The sequence below is a fragment of the Triturus cristatus genome, chromosome 2_1 (genome assembly GCF_964204655.1).
Source record: "Triturus cristatus chromosome 2_1, aTriCri1.1, whole genome shotgun sequence".
Classification (NCBI taxonomy): Eukaryota; Metazoa; Chordata; class Amphibia; order Caudata; family Salamandridae; genus Triturus; species Triturus cristatus.
Window position 1 is genome coordinate 1,123,749,545 of NC_140581.1, and position 23,455 is coordinate 1,123,772,999.

Consider the following 23,455-nt stretch of genomic DNA (forward strand, 5'->3'; position numbering starts at 1 on the left):
ACTCCTGCTGTTGTTTGGTCTGACGTTTGAAGATGGGAAAGCAGTCCATGGGCATCTTCACAGGTTTGGTCAATATTTCTGGACCCTTCTTGGTTTTATTCTGGGCCTTCCTTAACCTTTTTCTAGCCCTTTTTGTTAGGGGTGGGTGGCCACCAGAACTCCCATGGGGGTCTGAAGTGTTTAAAACTTGACTTCCCTCATTGTCGAGATTGTTTAATGAGGTGGGACTTTCGTCGTTTTCTGACCCCAAAGCTTGTTCTGGCTTCTTGGTGTCACCTAGTTTCTCTGTTGATCTTTGACAGCAACTGGCTTGTCGGCCTATTAAATGGACATTTTGAACATATACGTGGACATCAAGTTCAGCTTTTTGAATCACTAGACTTTCTTTAGCACCACTCGCGCTTAAACCAAAATAGGGTGGTACTGATGAATGAATAAATAGATTTATTGAGCATCAACAAATGCCGCAAAGCGTCTTGGTGCTGGTTGAATTCCCCTCGTCTACCCTTCCACCATCTACATGCCTTCTCTCTCTGAGCACAACTTACTCTGCCATATGCATGTAAATATCAGAAATGATATGCATTTGAGTAACAAGAAACTCTAAGAAGATCTTAAAACTGCTAAAAAGCACCAGAATGGAAGGGCACTTCAGTAACCTAGTCACATGGCTCAGTCAAACAACAATTTATACATGGCAGATACAGAAGTTTTTACCATAATTATTAATTGCATCTTTTTAAATATATTACAAGCTCTCTCAAGCACTTATTGATTATGCAAGATCATCACTGGGCAGCTAAGGCCAGTCTGGCTGCGCTGCGGCCCGGTGGGCTGCGTTGGGTACTGCTCGCATGTGATACTGCCGCCGCTGTGCAGTCAATCATGCAATTGCTGAGCACAGCAGCTTCTATAATGCTCCACCCACTCTCAAGGTGACTTGCCCCTGACACTGCCTCAGTGATTTGTAAGTCAGCTGCTCTGGGCCTGTCTGTGGCCAAGTTGGGCAAGCAGGATCCCATCCAGATGAGATTTATGATCTTTACCACCAGCCGCGGTATCAGCAGCTCTCAGCCTGGCTTACCCTGCACCGACGATGGCGAAAGTCAGACGCAGCTGGCATTGGGTTGCGCCATAAATCGATCACCTCATTCCCGCCGCAGTGACAGCAGCGAGGCTGGGAGGAGCTGGGCATTTTTACTTCAATAACCACAGACGGCAGCAGGAGGACAGATCTGTGACTCACCTAGCCTATTAAACTGTGTTTCTCCGTCAGTCTACTTCACCATTGGGTATGGACTGTGATGTCACTTTAAGTTAGGTGCCACGTGTGTCGGGTGTGTCTTTACAACTTCGATACATTGTAGCAGTACTCGAAGAGCTGCGAGCAGATCTAGCCAGCCCCCTTAGCCTCTACCTGTTGGGAGCAGTGCACACTGCACTAACAGCCACTGCAGCTCAGTCAATCATGTGCATTATAGCAGCGTTCTGCTTGACATCAGAGGAGGCGCTATAATGCGTGACTTTCCATTTCAGTGTGGTGATGTGGCCCACCACACTGAAATGCGTTAGACTAACACCTGATGCATGGTACTTGGCAGGACTGTGTAACGTTTTGATCACATTTAGCAATATGTCTAGCACTGCTCTGCCTGGTTATACACAGACTTCGACATTTTGAAACACGGTATATTAATGCTGAATAACGTACAAAATCGTACTTTCCAGCACAAACCGCACATGTAAGACTACTGAAATAACATTCCATACTCCACAAACTTCCACTTCCACATACAGTTTTACGGGGAAATATTCTGGGTAGAGACCAAACATGGACCATTCTGCATTAAATTTTCATTTATCTACAACTGTACGACTATTAGCAGGTTATCGGCTTGGAGGGTTACGCTCGAAGGCAAATCTGGCCTGGAGGCCAACACCACTAGAATACTGTATAATTGGTGCTCATTTAAACTGAAAAAAGACAACTACATGTCACAGAACGCAACGTAATGATGGCAGCAAAGGTCAGGACTGACTTGAGTCACACTGACGCGTCACTTGGGGACTAGCTTCCACACAAAGCCCTCAAAGTTGATTGATTTTGTAGTAGTTTTAGAAGGGCCTTCAAGTTATAAAGTGAAGTTCCTTGGGAAGTAGGATTAAGTAACTTGCATCACGTGTTCATCCCTGTGCCTGTCTGTGTATTTTATCTCAACAAGAGTCTCTGTTTTGAGGAGCTATGCTGCACTTTGTCACTTCAGCAAGATTTAGGGCAACATTCTCTTTGAGATTTAATGTCATAATATCCATTTATGATCAGCTGGTTAGTTTGAGCTGCCTATCATCGGAGGTCACCCTTGATAGGTGAAGATCTGGACATGGCTACTCTGCCTTTTATCAATTTGAGTCCCCAAAAAATTGCTTTCTCTGACCTGTATTTGATTGATAGATGGCCCATTCATGAGCATTTATTTAACATCATTACACTTTCTGGGTATTGTAGTTTTGGTTCCCTCCAATTGGACCATTCAAGTACCAGGGGGCGTATTTTAAATAGTGCCCTGGTAGCGCTACAGGTGCATGCACCCGCTTTCTGCGCCCCATGAGCACTATGGAATTATAGAACGGGCTGCAGAAGCTTTTACAGCCCCACCTGTAATACTGATAGCGCTGGCACACATGTAGCATCAGCGCTATCTTCAGAGGGAATTTCCTCATTTGCAAGGGGGCTGGCCTCAGGCAGATAAGGAAATCACTTTACATCTGCGCCTGTGCTACATTACCAACATGGGCGCAGAGGCAAACATGCCCTTAGGAAGTGCACTGACAATGTGGCACAAAAAGGTGGTGCACTGTTAGCACACCACCAAGGGCAGCCCTCTTGATGGGCTAAAGGGTGTCCATTGGCAGGCGGGTGCTGTCACTCACTGCACCAACTTGCAGGGGGATCTTTAATCTCTCTTTAAATTGCTGAAGTATTGCTATCAGCTCAGAGAAACACAGAGCGGCTTTGAAGCAACTGCTCTCTATTTCACTGAATGCGCTGCGCTCCAGGTAGTACGAGTTTGCAGCTGCCCTGGGGGGGTGCACACTCATCTTAATAGGTCACACTGTCCTTGTTTTCACCTGGTGCACCTGCTTAAAGGTGAACAGTAACACAAACAATGATAGTGCATCCTATATGTAATACAGGCCCTGATTAAAATGGGTTTGCTGAAATAAATCCATATTTACAAAAACTAACATACACAACAATTTGTAACATTTGCAAATGTGTATGTACATGTAGGTGGGGAAGAAATCATGGAGGATGCCTGAGACGGTGACATTCTCTATCTAGTGATCTCTGTGCTGTGTAACTTTGGCCAGTTTTGCCTTTTAGCCAAAATCACTCTTTGTTCTGGGATGTTTGTTTGAAAGCTAATTTATAGCCTTTATATTGCCGAAAAGACGCAACTGACAATACTGAGAATAATCTTTACTCAAACAGTCACAAATAAGGTATAAAAAAGGCTACATGTAGGCATGCCAAAACATGGAAATGTCACACTTAGGAAAACTAGAAACTTGGCAGCTATAGGCTTACCATGCTTCTCAGCCAAGCGCACCAACTATCTGCTGATGTTTTGAGATTCGGAAGGAGTATTATGGTGATATGTTGCAGGTTCAAGATATTTACAGAGCTTCTCATTACTCAAATGGGTGCAATTTCTGAAATGAATCACTTTCAGTGCCCTTCACTGCTTAGTTTCACTTGCAAGAAAGGGTCATTCATTAGTGTAACACATTTGGTTGTTGAATGTCACTCATAAGTACACTGAAACCATGGAAATGTTACACATAAGCATTCTGAAAACTTGGCAGAAACCACTTCTCCTAGAGAGAATGTAGACAGACTGTCTCCAGAATGCTTAGTCTTCTGTTTGAGTTTTCAGCCGACTCAATGGTGCATTGTGATGGAGTCCATCCATCATGCTACTGGTCATCAAACAAAAACTATGCAGTGCTCTAAAATACAGGTACAGGGAGAAGAGTGCTGTACAACCAGGACAATTTGCTACCACTATTATTTCTGCGCATCTTGTCACAGTTTCATATGATGCAAAAGTCCAGTACTTACTGTTAGATGATATTGCCTCCATATTTCTGGACATGCCTGGAAAAAAGATATCAATCAGATGGGAGCATTTAAAAGGTGATTTACAAACTACTACTTTTACCATCTGTTGGAACAGTCATACAAACATGAGCTCAAAAACACTGTTAGAGTGATTTCTACACTAGTTCATTATATGCCAGGTAATCAATAAGTTAATTTTTTCTTTAATCCACCTCACACTTTCTCGATCATTTAAATGTATAACGTAAGGCTAGATGTCTGAAGCAGTCTCTTTTATTAAAGTAGTAAAACAATTGTTAAATTGCAAAGAGATTTGCATTTGATATGTGCTTAATGCCACAATGCAGACAACTGTGTGAATGCAACAACTATGTTTTGGAAGCACCATATACGGAGCAATAGGGAGATAGAATTCTAAATAAAACATATTCCACTCCTGAATATCTTTGCATGTAACATAAGTTATAAAAAAAACCTTCCAATAAAACTAAAGTTTAAGGTAAGTTATGCTTGATGCAAGTGTAATAGTAGCTACAACTTCAAAGCTTAAAAGATAGCAAATTCATGAGTCGAGAGGTAAGGTATATCTTTTACCCTTGGGGACATCACTCAGCTTTAACCCCCGTCACACCATGTACTGTACTTTCAACATGAAACGTTTCCACACATACAATATCACATTATTTAATACATAAAATCTGAATAACTAAACAGTAATGCAATCTAAAAGCAAGCTAGCCTGCATGTTTGCTAAAGACAACTTTCCATAAAAAACAAGTGAAGCAGTTTTTTCTCCTTTTTTTAGTGTACTCTATTGATAGGGTTAAAAGACTCATCCGCTAAAATGAAGCTTTTACGGATATGATGAACAGTCTTGCAGCTGTTCCCTTTGTATCTTCACTTCCCTAGTCTGTGTAGAGTATAGGAAACAAGGAGATGATGGGATTTACTGGTAGCGAGTCTAGTCCGTGTAATGCAGAAAAGAATGTTTAATGATAACGCATGCAATGTCTTTTCAGCCACAGAATATGGACCCCAAATAAGGAGGACAATTGTATTGTAAGATTTATGTGCAAAGATCAAACAACCTTTAGCTGCATGTAGCTGATGCTATGGGCATCTTACAAGAAACCTAGGAATATCACTCAATCTCCGCAGTGAGGGTGCGGCCACTAAGAAGTGCACTTTCAATGTTAAACACAGAAAAGTATGTATAAACTCAAAAGACAGTCACTTTAATCGAATTAAGGCTGTATTTATGTTTCATGTGGGTGCAATGCGCAGAGTGGTGGGTTATCTCTTTTGACAATGTCCAAAATTGTGTACCTGGGACACAAAATAAAGACAATCAGAGCCATTCCTATGAGACAGCAGGGCTGACAAGTGTACTTGAATTGATGTCTCGACTGGGAGCTTCAAACAAGTATTGTAGCATCTTCAGAATAAATGGTGGAAAAGGTAGTTGTTGCCTTTAAAACCACCAAAAAAGGTTCATTTGTAGCATAGCATCATGGTGTAACCAGCTGTAAAGCCTTCTTTATAATTTTCATGCAGTTCTGATGTAGGATTCACATATCAAAATTACGTGTCAAGAACCATGCTGCCAAGATGAATGACTTGAGATCTTATTTTCTTTAGCAGTAAACAAATCAACTGGAGTGTGAGACCATTCACCGACTATTGCGTTACACCATTTTGTTTCATTCCCATTAGCACGTCTCCTGTCTGTAATAATTGTGCATTCCACTATAAGTGTTGTGCAACCTGGTTATGATTTTTTTTTGTGCCAAATGGTTTCAGCAAGCCCTGTGAGTGAAGTGGACTTTGTGCATCTCTGTGTTTCCAGGTGATACATTGCTGTATTGTTGTCCATGAAAATCTGAATAACCTATCCTGTAAGTGACATCTCAGGGCTAGTCGTCTGCAGTCCATGGGCACTGACTGATATGATGTCCACTGGTCATGAAAGTATCAAAGTGAATCCCCAGCAATGACCCCGGTAGCCATTGAATTGCCACAATGCCTGCACATGAACACTTTCTGTTATGTGTAGAAATAAAGGACGCAGGGGGAAGAAATGTCCCTTTTCTTGGGAAAAACCTTAGGTTTTTCGTAAAACCCTCACCCACCAGGGTTACCCCTTGGTGGCATGCTTCATCATAGGGACCTTCCCGTTCCGCTACGGAACGGGGAGTGCTGCGGCCAAATGGATATGAGGGAGCACTGATTACACAGACTATGAGAGGCAGATATTGTGCTGTGGAGGAGTGAAGTTTTAAGGAGGGAGTGTACTTAAAATTACCTGGCTAATGAGAAAAGTGCTTTATTCTGACCCCTAGCCAGCTAGTTTAAAAAACAGGGAAAAGAATAGCGTGTCTTGGGAAATTAATGTTCACACATCCTATTAGTCGACATGTTTCTAACCTATCCCTATCGGCTATTCTTCAGGACCTAGTTATACAGTAATTTATCTCCAGGACTAGTTCCACTCCTTAAGTTGGTATAACTGAAAACAACTAAATATTGAAAAACGTGCAACAATCGCACATTCATGCACAAGTGTGCAATAATTCCATATCACGGGATCCTTTGTTATGATATAATATGTATTTGATGAAGCCCGCACTTCATGGTTGCACCGGCGGGGTCCAGCCTCAAATGATTCACTTAGCTCAGCAGGACCCTTTGAAATACCTACTAATTGCTGCCGCTCGGGAACCTGGAAAACTAAAGAATGCCAACATTCCCAACAATTACTTTACTGCCCTCCCTGTCAGAAACAGGTGTATTGTAATCTCCTTTCTAGTTAAGTCTGTTAATGGGGAATTGTGTTCTGAAACACCAGAAATCTCTCCATTGTAGTACTTGTCATCACTGTCATTGTAGATATCTGCACTCAGAAATGTATTGTGTTACATGAGGTGGAAAGATGATTTCTGAGGACTGACAGTGAAACTTACCAGTTACGATCGTGGGATGACCATAGCTGTGCAGCTCTCACATTGGTAAAATGGATTTCCTTTCAATGACCAGTCGACCTTGTATGGATATGTGTATGGCTTGACGTTGTAGGCATAATGCAGCCTCTGCCAAACATTTTGAGAACATAAACTTTATTTTCAACAATAATGTTTGTCAACTACCACAAAGTAAATGTATGTACGTCATAGGTGCAGCTGGATATGAAGGTAAGTATCTTTTGCTTCTCTTGTTTCCAGAAAGCAGCCTTCTCCAAAAGAAGCTTGCTTTCAAGACAGCACAGGTATAGAACTTGAAGAATCTTTTGATGTGAGGTAATGTCATCCCTCTGACATTTGAATAACCTCTGTTATCTGAGAAGCTATACTCTGGGAAAATAACTTGTATGTCACTTGCTAGTAAAGGTACAGCATCTGGTGCTGTGGGCTCTTTTTCTCTACGTATTCCACAGACGGTGTGGAGCCACATTGTAGATGGCAATGATGCTGAAAGTTGCATAATATTGCATTGGCATTCACTTGTTGATAAGTTAATGATATATTGTTGCCTGCCTTGTAAGTCTATGGCAAGCTGTTTCTCCTTGACAAAACTTGCCTCTTCACTGTAGGCTACCAATGGCATCGGGCATTTATCGGCCCATTTCAATGCTTCATCAAAGCTTGAGTTACTGAAAATGGCTTGTTTATTAACAACGTTGGACCTCTGGTCTGCAGCCTGAAATGAGCAACAATTGCAATGTAGTACTGAAACCATCAGTAGCTATTCAATTTAAATTTCAGCTGCATGCAAGGAGTCTTTAAGGAGGTGTCAGAATTGATTTTTGCTGCTCAAACTCAGGACATTTTATGTTCATAAGACAAGTTCTGAACAGTGTCCTCAATATCTTCTTTCCGCTGCTTAGCATAACATTTGAGCAAGTCTCTAAAATTGGCAATTCATCACTGAGTTGAAGCTAAAACCTCAATCCTTTCACACACTGCCTCCAGTTATTTATTATCCTGTAGATATGGACCAGTAGTAGATTTAGGGTTCACAGATCTCTTAGAATATGTCAGTCAGGAACTATATGGACTGGGAACATGGAGAGTCCAGAGGAGACGGTTAAAGCTTTCTTTCCACTATATGTTTTATGGCTTTGGCTCTTGCCTTTTTTATTTTGTTCTGTTTTAATAAACCCTTACACTTGGTTGTACTGGCAATCATTTACGTCTGGCATTAGCGAAGACCTTTTGATTTTACTACAGTTATACATATAACATACGTATAAGAGATTTTAACTACCCCTTTTCATCCACTGGTCTGTTGACGCGGCAGTCACGTCTTCGGCTCACTACTGCATACAGCATGGGGCAGTCGACTTCAACCGCTGGCTAACTTCATGGTGAGCAACTCCTTCACAAGAAGTACATCTGCATCCAAAGAAATTCCCTTCCCAGCAAGAAATTACTAGGACAATGTGAACTTTCTGAGACCAACACATTTTTGGCGTTTAAGCAAATGTTGAGTTTTTTTTTAATACTGGTGGAGACCAGCAGTTCACCCCAACAAAGTTTTACAAAGCCCAAGGCAACACAAAATAAGCATATACAAAGCCAAACGTCTAACAGTCAATGATAGACCCACTGGCTTTGCCAATGCTTGTTTTCGAAGTCTCATTTGTAGTGTCATAATCGATCCAGCATGTGGGTCTTTGGCCTACACATCACCATACAACCTGTTATGTTTCTGCACCAATTCACAGTAATCGTTAGAATATTCTCTTGTCTAGGGCTTTGATGAGATTATTTTTATTCTTTTTAAAATAATAATTTTATTAATTTATTTATTTATGGTATTTGTTAAGCATGCAATTACACAAAAGTGTCCCGGCGTTGACAGAAGAAGCTGTGCACATTCAAACTGAGGTCGCACAGGGGTTTTAGTTCATTTCAGAATTAGGGTAATTCGGCACTGCCTTTTGGAAAAACTTGGCTGCCTTTAAGCAAGTCAGCATTTTTGTGGGTTACTATCAGCTCACTTGGCCCCTTTCTTTTAACAAAGCATAGACTATTTTAGGAGACAGAAGAATCACAATATAATCGTTCCCTTCGTAAAATCAACAAATAGCAAACATGATACAAATAATATGTATTGAATCAACACTTTTACCGAAAATCCATTACAACTACGAGTGAAGCAAGTGGTTTGTAGAAGCACCTTACTTACATCAGCATAGTGGCCGGTAACAGAACAACGGTGACACTTTTTCTTCCAATGGGCCTTCTCAATGCAATCTTTGAAGAAGTGTCCAGGCATAAAACAGTTTGAGCAAAGTCGTGCCGGACATGTATTTTGTAGGTGTCCGCTGGTCCCGCAAAGGCAACAGGTACGCACCTTCTAAAGAAAGATGATTATCATTTCCACATTAATTACATTTTACTTTGTAAAGTGAAATAAACCAGCAGCAAGCCAAAAGCGACATAAAATAAAAATACCGACCATATGTTTACCCAATTATAAATACTGAATAATTAATGACCTAATAAAACTTGAGTCCAGGGCTGGCTTTAGCGCTGGTGGTGCCCGGTGCGACAATCATTTTTGGTGCTCCCAGGCCCCATGACCTCTTCCTCAGATTCTCTCACTACCACCAGACAAGAGCGCCCCTCATCTCTCCAATCATAAGTTATTGCTATACACAGCACACCCCCTAAGGTCAGCGCCCCCCTTTACAGGACAGCGCCCAGTGCGGCAGCACAGGTCGCACTCCCCTAAAGCGGTCTCTGCTTGAGTCAAGTGTTCTCAAACATGGCAGATGTATGCAAAGTACCAACCTGTGAAGTATGGTGTTCACTGGCAATTCTGACAACAGCAGTACTAACATTAGTGACATTATCATTTAAGGAAAGCATACAGGAAATAAAAAATTGTCAAACATAAAAAAAAAAACGAATGAACATATATTCCAGTCTATCAGGCATGGTCAGAGAGTCAAGGCTTAGAACAATGTGATTTATGTGATGAAAGTAGAGGGCGAGTGGTGCTTGGCACAGGAGTACACCAAACAACCCCACAACAGCACCAAGCATAAAATGTCTAACGCAATGGTTCGCAAACGTTTTATAACCACAACTTACTTTTCAGAACGACAAACTTTCACGACCCACCTATCTTTATGGACATGAGATGGGGCGATTCTTTAATGCAACTAAAGCATTGTGTGGTAGCGCAGTCGTTTACAGACAGCACGTTTTCTGCTGAAATGGACACTAACGAACAAGTTACTTACCTTCGGTAACGATATATCTGTATGAAACATTAGTTAGTTAGATTCCTCACCTTAGAATATCCCCAGGCGTCAGGCTGGATCCGGAAAGATTTTTCGTCAGCAATACCCTTTGCGCGTCGCTAGGCGTCGTCTGCGGCTCCGCGTCCGTCGTCGGGGTCGTGCGCCGGAATGACGTCGGAGTACTTAGACGCCGCCGTCACGCGCGGACGTCAGTTCTTGTACATAGCTTTCCGCGCCAGGAACACAGAGCCAAGCAAGAGACCGACACTGGTGCCAAAAAAGTCTAGAGCCCTGAAAGGGATAACCTTAACCCTAGATGTCGGTTCGCAGAACGGGGAGGATGGGTGGGTCGGTGAGGAATCTAACTAACTAATGTTTCTTACAGATATATCGTTACCGAAGGTAAGTAACTTGTTCATCTGAAAGAAACACTTTAGTTAGATTCCTCACCTTAGAATAGATACCCCAGCAATACCAACCCCGTGGTGGGTCTGCGAACCAAGATCACACCAGAAAGTCCTAGAAAACAGAACGGCCAAAGAAGCCGTCTCTCCGGACTTGGCTGTCCAGGCAATAGGGTTTGGCAAACGTGTGGAGCGAGGCCCACGTTGCCGCCTGACAGATGTCCTGCAAGGGGACTCCCCGGCCCAGGGCAGTTGTCGCCGCCGAGGCCCGAGTGGAATGGGCGCTCAGCCCTACAGGAGGCTCCTTTTTAGCTAGGGAATAACAAGCTTTGATACACAATACGACCCACCGAGAGATGGTTCGCTTGTGTACCGCCCTCCCCTTCTTAGCGCCCACGAAGCCAACAAAGAGCTGGTCATCCACCCGGAACTACTTGGTGCGGTCCAAATAAAAGGACAGCGCCCGTTTTGGGTCCAGACGGTGGAGCCTCTCTTCCTTTTTCGAAGGATGCGGAGGCGGAAAGAAGGTGGGCAACGTAACAGACTTGCCGATGTGGAAGGCAGTCACCACCTTAGGAAGAAAGGAAGGACGAGTCCGGAGAACAACCTTGTCCGGATGGACAGAAAGAAAAGGAGGCTTAGAAGATAGAGCCTGGAGCTCACTCACCCTTCTAGCAGAGGTGATGGCAACCAGGAAAGCAGTCTTAAGAGTCAGAAGACGAAGGGGACAATTATGAAGTGGCTCAAAGGGAGCGCACATCAGATACATCAATACCAGGTTCAAATCCCACTGAGGCATTACGAAAGGGACAGGAGGAAACATGTGAGTAATGCCCTTGAAGAAGCGAGAAACAGGGGATTTGAAAAGAGAAGGCTGATCAGGAAGCCGTAAGAAAGCAGAGATAGCTGAAAGATAACCTTTAAGCCCAGAGCAGAGCCCTGCTGGGCCATGGAAAGAAGAAAGAGGAGAACCTCAGAAAGAGGGGCGGAAAGGGGATCCACAGCCTTTGCAGTGCACCATGCCACAAATTTGTTTCACCTGCAGGCGTATACCGATTTTGTGGAGGTACGCCTGGCTGCCAGAATCACATCACAGACTTCAGGAGGCAAGTCAAATGGCATCAACTGTCGCCGCTCAATCTCCACGCATGGAGTTGGAGACTGGACAGGTTCGGGTGGAGGACCGTACCCTGCTGCTGCGACAGACGGTCCTCCCGAAGAGGAAGTCGTATCGGGGGATCGATCGACAGACTGAGTAGCTCAGGATACCAGTACCTTCGTGCCCAATCCGGAGCCACCAAGATGACCTAGGCCCGGTCGCGCCTGATCTTCTTCAGCACTCTGGGCAGAAGTGGTATAGGCGGAAAGGCGTATAAACAGACCGCAACTCCACTCGCGCCGAAAGGCGTCCCCGAGTGAGTGCCGCCTTGGAGACTCCAACGCGCAGAACTGCTGACATTGCGCGTTCTCTTCGGTGGCGAATAGATCTAATCAAGGCTCTCCCCATTGCCGAAAGAGGCCTTGCGCCACGTCCGAGTTTAGACGCCATTCGTGATTCATCATGCACCGGCAGCTGAGTTCGTCTGCTCTGGCGTTCAGAGAGCCCGCCAGATGTTGAACCACCAGGGTGATGCCCTAATGTTCCAGCCATGTCCAGAGGCGCAGAGTCTCCTGACAAAGGGTCCACGACCCCACCCCGCCCTGTTTGTTGCAATACCACATGGCGGTGGTGTTGTCCGTGAACACCTGCACTACACTTCCCCGGACAGCGGGAAGGTATGCCTTCAGTGCAAGCCGGATCGCTCTCAGCTCCAAAAGGTTGATATGGAGCCGAGACTCCGCCGGAGACCAGAGTCCTCTGATCTCCGCCTCCCCCATGTGCCCCCCCCCCATCCCAGGAGGGACGCATCCGTCACTACTACGTGCTCCGGTTGGGGTAGGGAGAGGGATCTGCCACTGGCCCAATCGCGGTCCGTGAGCCACCACTGCAACTGTCTTGCAGTGCACTACGAGATCAATACATGGTCGGACAGGTTGCCCCGATGTTGGGCCCACTGAAACATCAGGTCCCACTGCAGAGCCCGCATTCGCCACCTGGTGTGATGCACTAATAGGATGCAGGAGGCCATCAGACCCAGAAGCCGCAGCACCAACCTGACCGAAACCCGGGATAGAGGCCGAAAGATGGGAATCAAAGCCTGAATATCCCGGACCCGCTGTTCCGCAGGATAAGCCCGGAACTGCGTCGAGTCCAGAACCGCCCCGATGAAGAGGAGAATCTGGGAGGGACTCCGATGCGACTTCGGCACATTGATGGAGAACCCGAGCAAATGCAGGAGGTCCGCCGTAGTCTGGAGGTGGGAGACGAGTTGCTGGGGCGAGCCCGCATTCAAAAACGAGTCGTCGAGATAGGGGAAGACTGGAACCCCCGATCTGTGCAGATGAGCTGCGACCACCACCATCACTTTTGTGAACACCCGAGGGGCACTGGTGAGGGCGAAGGGGAGCACGGGAAACTGAAAATGCTCCTGACCCACCGTGAACCGCAGGTAACGCCGGTGGGCCGGCAAGACAGGGATGTGGAAATAAGCGTCCTGCAAGTCCAACGCTACCATCCAGTCTCCAGGGTCTAGGGCAGCCAGAACCTGAGCTAAGGTGAGCATCTTGAACCTCCTCTTACGGAGGAAGGCGTTGACGCTCCTGAGGTCCAAGTTAGGGCGTAGGCCCCCTTTGCCCTTCTGGGGAGAAAGAAAGTAGTGGGAATAACAACCACGACCTACTTCTGGACCAGGAACGCACTCGACGGCCCCTTTGGCCAAGAGGGCCGCAACTTACTCCTGTAGAAGATTCAAGTGATCCCCCGACATGCGGTGGCACTGAGGTGGCATAGTTGGAGGGGTTGTCTCGAAGGGGAGGGAGTAGCCCCTTCGGACGATTTGTAGCACCCACCTGTCCGAAGTGATGGAACGCCAGTGGAGCAGGTGATGGCGAACTCTGCCTCCCACTGGCGTGGAATGAGCCTGAAAGCACGGACTAGGAGGGCTTTGAGGCGGATGCTGCTGGGGTGGATGTGGATGGACCAGCACGTTGTCCCCCTGTACCGCCTCGGCGGAATCCACGTCCGCGTGGAGGTCTAACACCCACTAACGCACAGAAAATGCTCCTCTAGTAGAACACTACCAAAGACAGGGTCATACTGACAAAGAAATGCGTTGGTGGGTGTTAGAGGTAGTTAAACCATCAAAGAGACAGAACAACGTTGACCATTTACTAACCATGAAAGAGGGAAGACTCATCTGTCTAACTGATGTAGTCAACCGTGGACTAAACTCTGCAACTGAATGGCACACTTTGGCTTGCCTTACTTAACATTTCTACACATTCCAGTGTGACCTTTGCAAACTTCAATATGATAACATCATTGAATAACCTTAAATGATATATATTCTGATGTACAGGGATCCTTATTTTCTTATTTGACCCTATGATCCGGTCATCTGACTCATTTTAAGAAAGAGATGGCGCTATTCTTAAGTAGAATTGCCAGTATTTTTTCTCATATTTTTTCTCACATGTATTGGAGATCCAGATTTTTGTAATGTGTGTGAAATTGATTTGTTCCATGTAATTTTCAATACAAAGTATGTTACAAAGCGGATTCCTGTTAACATCACTGTATGTAACTTCTGTCCTAAAATGAATAACCACGTGATCTGTGACATTTAAAATATAGATGTGTTTTTAGATTTGTATAGGCAGCTTGCCATGCTTAAAAGATTGAAGGCAATAAGAATATGCATTTAAATAATAGAACATTCAGCTAAGTAATATGTTGGGTTCCCATAAAAAACTAGGTTACTGTATGTGATAGATCACAATACTGATCTTAAAGCTATAACATCGATTACAGTAATATCATAGAAATAGATGTCATATTTTCCAATCAAAATAATCAATAGACTGATTTGCATAAGATATATATGCCAATTTGAACAACTATTATTAAATTGTAGATATTATTGCAACTCAAAATTATTAGCGACACAAATTCTCAAAATGGAAGTATTTGGTGAATTTTTACCCTTAGGATCTATTTCGAGCTGACAGATCAATAAATATTTATAATGCACGCAGTATAGGTCACTTTTGAACAGAATGTTATACATCATCTTTATTAAACGAATATAATACACACTCCCTTTAAAGATGGCCGCTACCTAGCAGTCTCTCAGTCACACACTTCCTTCAAAGATGGCCGCTACCAAGCAGTCTCTCAGTCACACGTTTCTTTAAGTCCTCCTTCGCTTTCCAAATAGTATAAATGGCCGCAGTAGACAAACGTGAAGGTTGTTTTACCGCACAGATGTCCGCAGGTGAAGCATAATCCCGGATAATAGACCACTGGTATGTAGGAAGCACCGCACGATTTAAACTCATGGTTTAGCTTTAACCTCGGACTATGAATCTACATCGATTTCGATACTTCTACATTTTAGATTTGTTCGTGGGTGTCTATACAACCGCTTAAACCTCTGACTCTTTGACGACGATGTAATGAAGTAATACCTACTGCTTAATTACTTGACACAGCCCTTTAAGGTATGTTTTCAAGAAATACGATGCCTTTATACAAGACTCGAGTACTGTAACAACTCGAAGTACTTATGCAAACTACAGATCTAGACGCGATCATTTGATGTTTATTTTCAAAGACATATCATGCGACAATAGAAAGAAGTTTGACACTATTCGGTTAAACTCTATACTTCTTTTTTATAAAAAATAACAAATACGCAAACTGCTAACTTTTTCGTCAATAACTTTAATTTTTGTCTGTATTAAGACCAGACACACTAAAATAAGGAAAATTCGCTTTTAAACAATGACAATAAATCACTGTTCTAGAACTCCTTATGGAATGACACAAAGGTGTTCTTGTGTTATTATTTCAGACTGACATCACAACATTTGTGGATTATTGAAGCCATCGGCTCATCTGAGCGATTTGGCTTAGAATCAAGATATAAAGGTACATTTATTTTTTGAGGTTGTAATTAAATGCAACGTTAATTTAGTGAACTCTTAAAAGGTCAGTTTTCCCGAATTTTTCTCTTATTTGAATATCATATGTGAGAAAAGAGCAAAAAGAATAAAGATGATATAAGACATCTAATTTTTAATCTGTGATGACAAATAACTTAATCAGAAACAACAGTGTGAAAGCATATTAAATATGGGACAGTAATTAGAGGAAAGGACACATTTTGAGTCCAAAGGTGAATGAGCATTATATGTAGATGTAAGCTTCATCTTATTATGAGAAATGATGAATTTGAAACGTAGTTCTTGTTTTCTTAAAGAATGACCTTTGTTCGATGCAAAATATAGAAGTTATGTTATATTTTTAGAGTAATATTTAAGAAGAAACATGACAAATGGAAATATGAAGACGATATGTATATATTGTTTTGGAGGAAAGTATAATTGATTTGGGTGTATATTTTTCGTTCACTAAGAGAGTCTTTTTTGTTTCACTAGGGGTCAACCTTTTAAATAATTTTGTCCTGAGGATGGTCTTGTTAAAGAAAATTTAGAGACCGAAACGTCGACTCTCACACTGTTTTCCATCGAAAAATTATTTTACTTTGGTGAAAAAGTGTTTGATAAATGTGAAAGTGAAGGCATGAAGAATTGATTAATTTCCTTCCTTTTTATGAATACTTGCTGCTATTTGAAGTACCCTTTTTTGTATTTTGAATATAAATTCAATTTTTACGTATACACCTGACTTTATCTTTTTCTTTCTCCTCCTTTTTATTCATTCATTGTACTTAGGTTGATATGTGGTGATATATTCGCATTATCTGTAACTTTTTTCCAGTTACATTGAACCTATTAAAGAATATAAAACGTGCTAAGAAATAATAACTGTAGGAATTTAATCAACCTACATTTCATTCATTGTTGGAATTACACAAATTAATTGCTAAATAAATCCCTTGAAGGCACCTACCTACCTGTTTATTCATATTTGCCCGAGCCCTCAAGGGTATATTGGGTTGTCCACTGTGTTTACTCTGCTGATGATTGGAGCACTTCAGTAAGGAGGTTAGTCCTCACGGCCACAGTAGGTAGCTCCAGCTCCAGGGCATCAGCCGCCTTACGCAGCGCCACAGAAAAAGTAGCACCTTCCTCCGAAGCCACGGTCGGAGGAGAGATGAAGCCAGTGTCAGGGGAGGTGTCAAGGGCACTGGCATCCCCCAGCTCATATGCCCAGTCCTGTGATAACTGACCCTGGTGGGCCAGAGGTTCATCAGACCCCTCCCAGTGGTCACCGTCATCCGATTCCTGGTAAACAGGCGGAATGATCGGAGCCGGGCAGAAGATGAAATGGTCACCCATCGACGTCGGAAGCTGTGCCAGACGGCGCCGCACTGGCGCCGGGCACGGACCGGGACTGAACCGGGGAATGGCGTCGTCCAGAGGCGGCGCCGGGGGTGGCACCGGTGTCGGCGGAGGGGTCTTGAGGTCGTCCGGCACCGACTGAGATCCAGGCCTGGATCCCGCGGGGACTTGCGGCGTCGGGACCGGAGTCGACAACGGCGCCGGGGCCAGAGCCGCCGGGTCACTAGGCCTCCCAGTCGAGCCCGCGGGGCCCGAAGGTACACCGGCAGGCGTCGAAGGCGGAGCCAGGCCCCTCATGGCTGAGAGGAAGGCACTGATCTCCGCCGGAGTCGCGTCAGTGCCAGGGACCAGTGGGTATGGGGACGGTCGCAGCTCCTGCGGCTCCGACGGAGCCGCGGGGGTGGTACCACCCAGACCCTCGACCGAGTCGCGCGACCGGCGAGGGGAGCCCGAAGAGCGATGTCACCTCTTGGACGTCTTACTATGCTTCGACTTACCCGAAGACTTTGAATCCGACGAGCGGTGATGATGGCTGCGGTTCCGTGACCGGTCCCTCGACCTCCTCCTCGACCGGGACCGTGAACAGCGCAGAGCCGAGTGCCGGAGCTCGAGAAGCTTGCGGGACCGCTCCCGCCTAGCCTTCGAAGTCAAGGCCCGGCAGTCGAGGCACGACTCCGCACCGTGGTCAGCCCCAAGACAGTAAAGGCACCGGCGGTGGTGGTCCGTCACCGACATGAGTGACAGGAGTCACAGGCTTTGAAACCAGGTATCCTACCGGCACCAGATCGAGTCGACGAGAGTAGACAAAAGAGTCCAAAAAGTTTAGTCAAAAATTAACTAAAAGGGTAAGCTCTTCCCGGATCGGCGCTGTCTGGTGCGGAAAAAAGAAGAACTGATGTCGGTGCGTGAGGGCGGCGTCTAATTACTCCGGCGACGTCATTCCGGCACACAACCCTGACGACGGACGCGGAGCCGCAGACGACGCCTAGCGACGCACAAAGGGTATTGCGGACGAAAAATCTTTCCGGATCCAGGCTGACGCCTGGGGATATTCTAAGGTGAGGAATCTAAGGTGAGGAATCTAACCAACGTGTTTCTTTCAGATTTTGCACATACATACAATTTTACTGATAAAACTAAACAGCACGCAAAACATAATGTATGCAAATCATGTTTCTGTGAACATTTATTATTTGTGCATCACCAAGTAGCGTCTTGATCCTATCAAATCCTGTTTCCACCATACTTCAGAATAACAAAAAATGCGATTCATTTTTGCTTTTTTAACTGCTGAATGCATACAGTTCATTTACATTTTCTGTGTTGGAAAAAACGACATCCTATTGGCTTTCCTTTCAGACTCCCCCTACTCCAGCCACATTGTCACATAAATCGCTACAAAAACTCCTTTCACTTTGCAGTCAGAGAATGAAAATGTATACACCAGTAATATGTTAAAAGAATAAGCAGCATTTTTTCAGAAGACATAGTCTGACATTTGACATCTGTTTTTGAAGCAGGCAAACGGGACAAGATAAAAACAGAATTTAAAAGCATCTTTATTTATTTATTGCTCAGATTTTCCTAACCCATCAAAAATCACAGTTTGGAAAACACTGGCCTAACGCATATACTACATATTTTTTGCTGTGATAAGCACACCTCGCCACGGTAGTGCCTGGCACTGATTGAATGACCCACTGTCCCATGCAGTATGCTGTCGTGGGTGGAATCAAAATGTGAATGACACCACAACGGACCAATGGATGAAAAGGGTTGGCTAAAAGCCCCTATACTGAAATTAATTTTATATATAATTTCAGCTCACGCCAGACCTAAACAAGCATTGGCAAAGCCAATAGGTCTGGCGTTGGCGGCCAGCCATTTGACAATTCTTATTTTGTCATGGTTTTTACATTTTACAAAACTATTGTTACGGAAGGTGCTGGGCCCTCGTGAAATCTAAAATAAAACAAGCTTTGGCAAAGTCAGTAGGTCTCACCTCTGCAAGAGCTATTGGCTTTGTCAATATGTTTTAGCAATGCTGTACACCAGAATAGCTTCTGTTCAGCATGGCTGAAAGAGTGGAGTATAGTAGAGTGGTGTGTAGCAGAGTAGAGTGGCCTAGAGTGAAGTGACAAAGTAGAGTGGTGCAGACCAGATTAACATAGTATGCAGTGGTTTAGAGGGCCCTGGTTTTGACTTGAGTAAAGTGGTGTAGAGTGCATTGGCATAGACTGTAGTGACGTCAGGGCTTTAATTGGGCCGGGTCTCACTGGTGCTGAGCACCGGCAGTTTTTTTATATAGGTCTCTATCGGGTTCTGTTTTGAGTAAAGTGCAGTGGTGCAAAGTAGCTTAGAGTGGCATAGAGAGGATTGGCATAGAGTGCACAGGCGTAAAGTGGAATGGTACAGAGTAGAGTGCATTGACAGAGTGCAGTGGTGTATAGTAGAGCAGTGTTGGGTAAAGTGCATTGGCATTCAGTAGAGTGGAGTAGTGTAGAGTAGAGAGGCATATAGTGGAAAGCAGAGAAGAGTGCAGGGACGCAGTGTGGAGTGTAGTGCCATAGTGTAGACTAGCGCAGAGTAAAGTGCAGTGGTGTGGAGTACGGTAACATGGAGTGGTAGCTTACTGCCTTTATACACAACACATCTTCAACTGAAATGTCCATTACATTTGCACTCACAGTTTTACTGATTAAAGTGTACAGTGCATGATGTGTGGAAATATCATCACCCAATGTCATGATTTGATCGTCAGCACAGTTCATGTACAGACATTTAAATTGTTATGTGCTAGCAAAAAAACACATAGTTCAGCCTCCCTTAAGCAGACCCCCATTATCCAGCATGATTGTCTCATAAATCCGCTCAATTTGAAGTCAGAGAAAGAAAAATAACACCAGGCTCCCTGGAAGACACAGACTGACATTTGACCTCTGTCTTTGAATGCACAGCAAATGTGTCAAGATAAGAACAAGATTTAAGGGCCTGTTTAAAGAAAGCAAATTTGTGGAAGAATTCAGTAAACGAGTTTTGGGGAATGGGAGCAGCTAACTCTAGCTGGCCAGCCTAAACTAAAGCAAATAAAGGCAGAAAATAGAAAGCTAGAAAATGTATGTCATAAACCGCAAAGCCAATGGTAAGCAGCGGGCAGAATGCATTCATAGGTCAACTTTCTGAATGTTCCCAAGATGTCTTTAGCAAACCAGACCGCTACACTGTCTGGTAGGCTGCAATCTAAAAAGAGATACTGGCTAAAGATAAACATTTTTTTGATCTCAAAAACATATTTATTACTATAGTATTCCCTGGCACTGAAGGAAACTACTTTGGGTGTGCATGTACTCCTTGTGAAAGGGCAGCATTCCATAACTCACAGTGAGTTCAGCCAATGGCTGAAGTGGGCTGGAACATTTTCCCTTGAAGCATGCTGGGGTGGGTGGAATATAAACGTGAATGACACAATCACAGACTAATGGATGAAGTCTGGCTGAAAACCCCGTAAGTAACAATGTTATAGAACAAGTTACTTACCTTCGGTAACGCATTATCTGGTAGAGACTCTATCTAGCTGCAGATTCCCTACCTTTGAATTTCCCAGGTGTCAGGCTGGATCTGGAAACTTTTGCTGAGCAATACCGTTTGCGAGCGCCTTCGGGCGTCTCCATTAAGCTCCCGGTGACATCGTAGGTTATGACGTCGCAGTACCTATGTATAAAAGAACAGCCTGAACTAGTCAAGTAAAAGAACCTAACCTAGGGGGATGGGAGGTGTCAGAAAACAATCTTGATTCTGAAATACACCAAATGTAGAAAAAGGAAAAAATGTTCTTTTTCTTGAGTCCCCTCACTCACCAGGGTTTCCCCACGGTGACATGCTTCATCATTGGGGTCCTCCCAGTCCTCTACGGACTGAGGCGTGCTGCGACTTGCGAATTGCGTAGGAGCACTAAAATCAGACTATGTGTAGTGCAAGTGAAAAGGTGGAGTGGAATTTAAAATTAATCAGCTAGTGGGCCAAATAAACTTTATTGATGCTCTAAGCTGAAAAAATTAAAAATGGGGTGATATGCTAAAGTCCCTAATTGTAATGAATAGGTGTACCTAGCATATTGTCAGGTCAACTAGTTTTGAGCTTCCCTAGCTCTTCGTCAGGACAACACCGGGACCAGCCCAGTGAGATTGTGCCACTCCTAGTCAACCTTAGTAAGGTGCAAAATGTGAGACGCTGCAATTGTAAGGCATGCGTAATTTATGATACATACGTAATGTACGTCAGACGATATCTGTAGGATATAATGAGATACAAATTATTTGGAAAAAGGTAATTCATAAGTACTGTTATCCTTTAAAATTGTGAGCACACTACACCCAAGTGATCAATCACTTCAGTCTGTGATGTGCCTCGTTGTGGGTTCTTTATAAAAAAGAAGGAAACAAATGAATGTTAATTCGTTCTCTCCATTCCGGCGTTTGTGCTGAAAAAGTGATTGTGATTCAATAAAAATACCATGTCTGACACAACACGAAACACACATACACAAACATATAGATGACATAAATACGCGTTTTACATACTTTTTACAAGACATTAATATGCCTCATGGTCAGCGGAGGGGCAGTGGCGGTCTTGTACATCTAAAGAAACAATGTAAGGGTTGCCGTTAAAGCTGTGGTGTGCTTCGTGGTCAATGCGCGCCCTTTTTGGAAACAGAAACGGAAAGAATCGATGTTCTCCGTAAGGCGGGTAGGATGAAATGAAGAAACTATCCCAGAGCGTTCACTTACTTGTACACGGACAGCCACGCTTCTGAACACCTACTTGGGCCAACACCTACCGGACCACATTCTGGCGTGTCTCCGGTGTGGTGTTGTTTATGTAGATTGATGCAGTGGAAAGTGAAGGAGGGACTCGTACTCAGAGTAACGTCCGGGTGCGGCCATCTTGGATTGGGACATGACGGTTAAAACAAACAATATTCGTGGTTAAATGAAAAATTACCAGGGGAAATGAGGAATTGTAGGGAAATATAATGTGCGAAAAAAGTAACATCCATTGGATCTGGACAGCAGAATATGCTGAAGAGAGAGAGCGCGCCGCCATAGTGAGAGGGATGTGAAAGTACTGTGTTAAGCTTACATCCATTATTAGGCTGCTCAAAAAATCCAAATTTGTTGTTAAATAATTACAAAATTGTTGTTAAGACAAGACCTGTAGGGGTATGATGTTTGAGAAAATTAGAATTAATCGGATCTCAAATGGAAACAGGAAATGGAAAAAAGGCAATGGAAAAAAGCCATGGCGGTGCCAATGGTACAGTTTAAGACTATCATAGTGGGTATCAATTTTTATGTGAATTGTCCCCAGGGTATATCGTCATTCAAACCGTGGGTATCAGAACGTAGCTTAAAAACCCATCGCTGTTCCTTCTCGTGTAGTTTTTTCTCAATATTTGGCTGATTGTTTACGTGTTCCAAAATGACCCAATTAAGGTCATTAGGTGTGTGCTGTTTTTCCAAAAAATGGGTGGTCATTTTGGTGTTGTTGCGTTTACATCTGAAATTGCTCCGATGTTCGATTATCCTGGTATTTACCTTCCTTGTGGTCATCCCCACATAGTGAAGGTTGCAGACACAGGTGATCAGGTATACCACCCCTGTCGTGTTGCAGTTGGTAAAGGATCGGAGGTCCCATGTCTTACCGTTGTTGTAGGTTACTGTTTTTGTCACTTTGGTTAAATGACATACACTGCAGTTGCTGCATGGGTAGTGGCCCTGAGGCAGTGGATGTAACAAACGTAAAGGGCCCATGGTACTTGTGGGGTTGGGGCGAGTGTGGACTAAAAAGTCCCTCAAGTTCTTAGCTTTCCGATGGCTGAACATGGGTTTTTGTAAGTCTAAACCTCCGCAGTTCAGGGTCCGCCAATGTTTGTTTATTATTTTAGTTACTTGATTTGATGCAATATTGAAGGTGGTAATACAAATTTGTCGTTTGCGATCTGGTGGTCTGTTCTCTGGTTTTTCTTCCAGTAGTGCCTCTCTGTTGTTGTTTAAAGCTCTTTTTTGTGCTCTGGATACAAGATATTGTGGATATTGCCTTCGTAACAATTTTTTAGACAAGTCATTAGCTTGAATGTTATAGTCCTGACGTGTAGTACAGTTGCGTCGCAGGCGCAAAAATTGTCCAAAAGGAAGGTTGTCTTTCAGACTTCTGGGATGAAAGCTGTCATAGACTAGTAAGCAATTCCTTGCTGTAGGTTTGAAATGTGTGGTA

The 23,455-nt window shown here is 43.9% G+C and overlaps 1 protein-coding gene across 3 annotated transcripts in view; it reads right to left on the bottom strand.

Annotated features, from left to right (window-relative positions):
• The window catches only part of ZCCHC7 (zinc finger CCHC-type containing 7), a 160,205-nt gene that overhangs the window by 35,891 nt on the left and 100,859 nt on the right, over positions 1-23,455 (bottom strand). For all 3 annotated transcript variants that reach the window (XM_085636533.1, XM_085636534.1, XM_085636535.1), the window contains exons 5-6: positions 9,308-9,478; positions 4,124-4,159 (exon numbers count right to left, since the gene is read on the bottom strand). In XM_085636533.1, the coding sequence (XP_085492659.1) occupies positions 4,124-4,159; positions 9,308-9,478 (207 nt within the window). The remainder of the gene's footprint in view (positions 1-4,123; positions 4,160-9,307; positions 9,479-23,455) is intronic.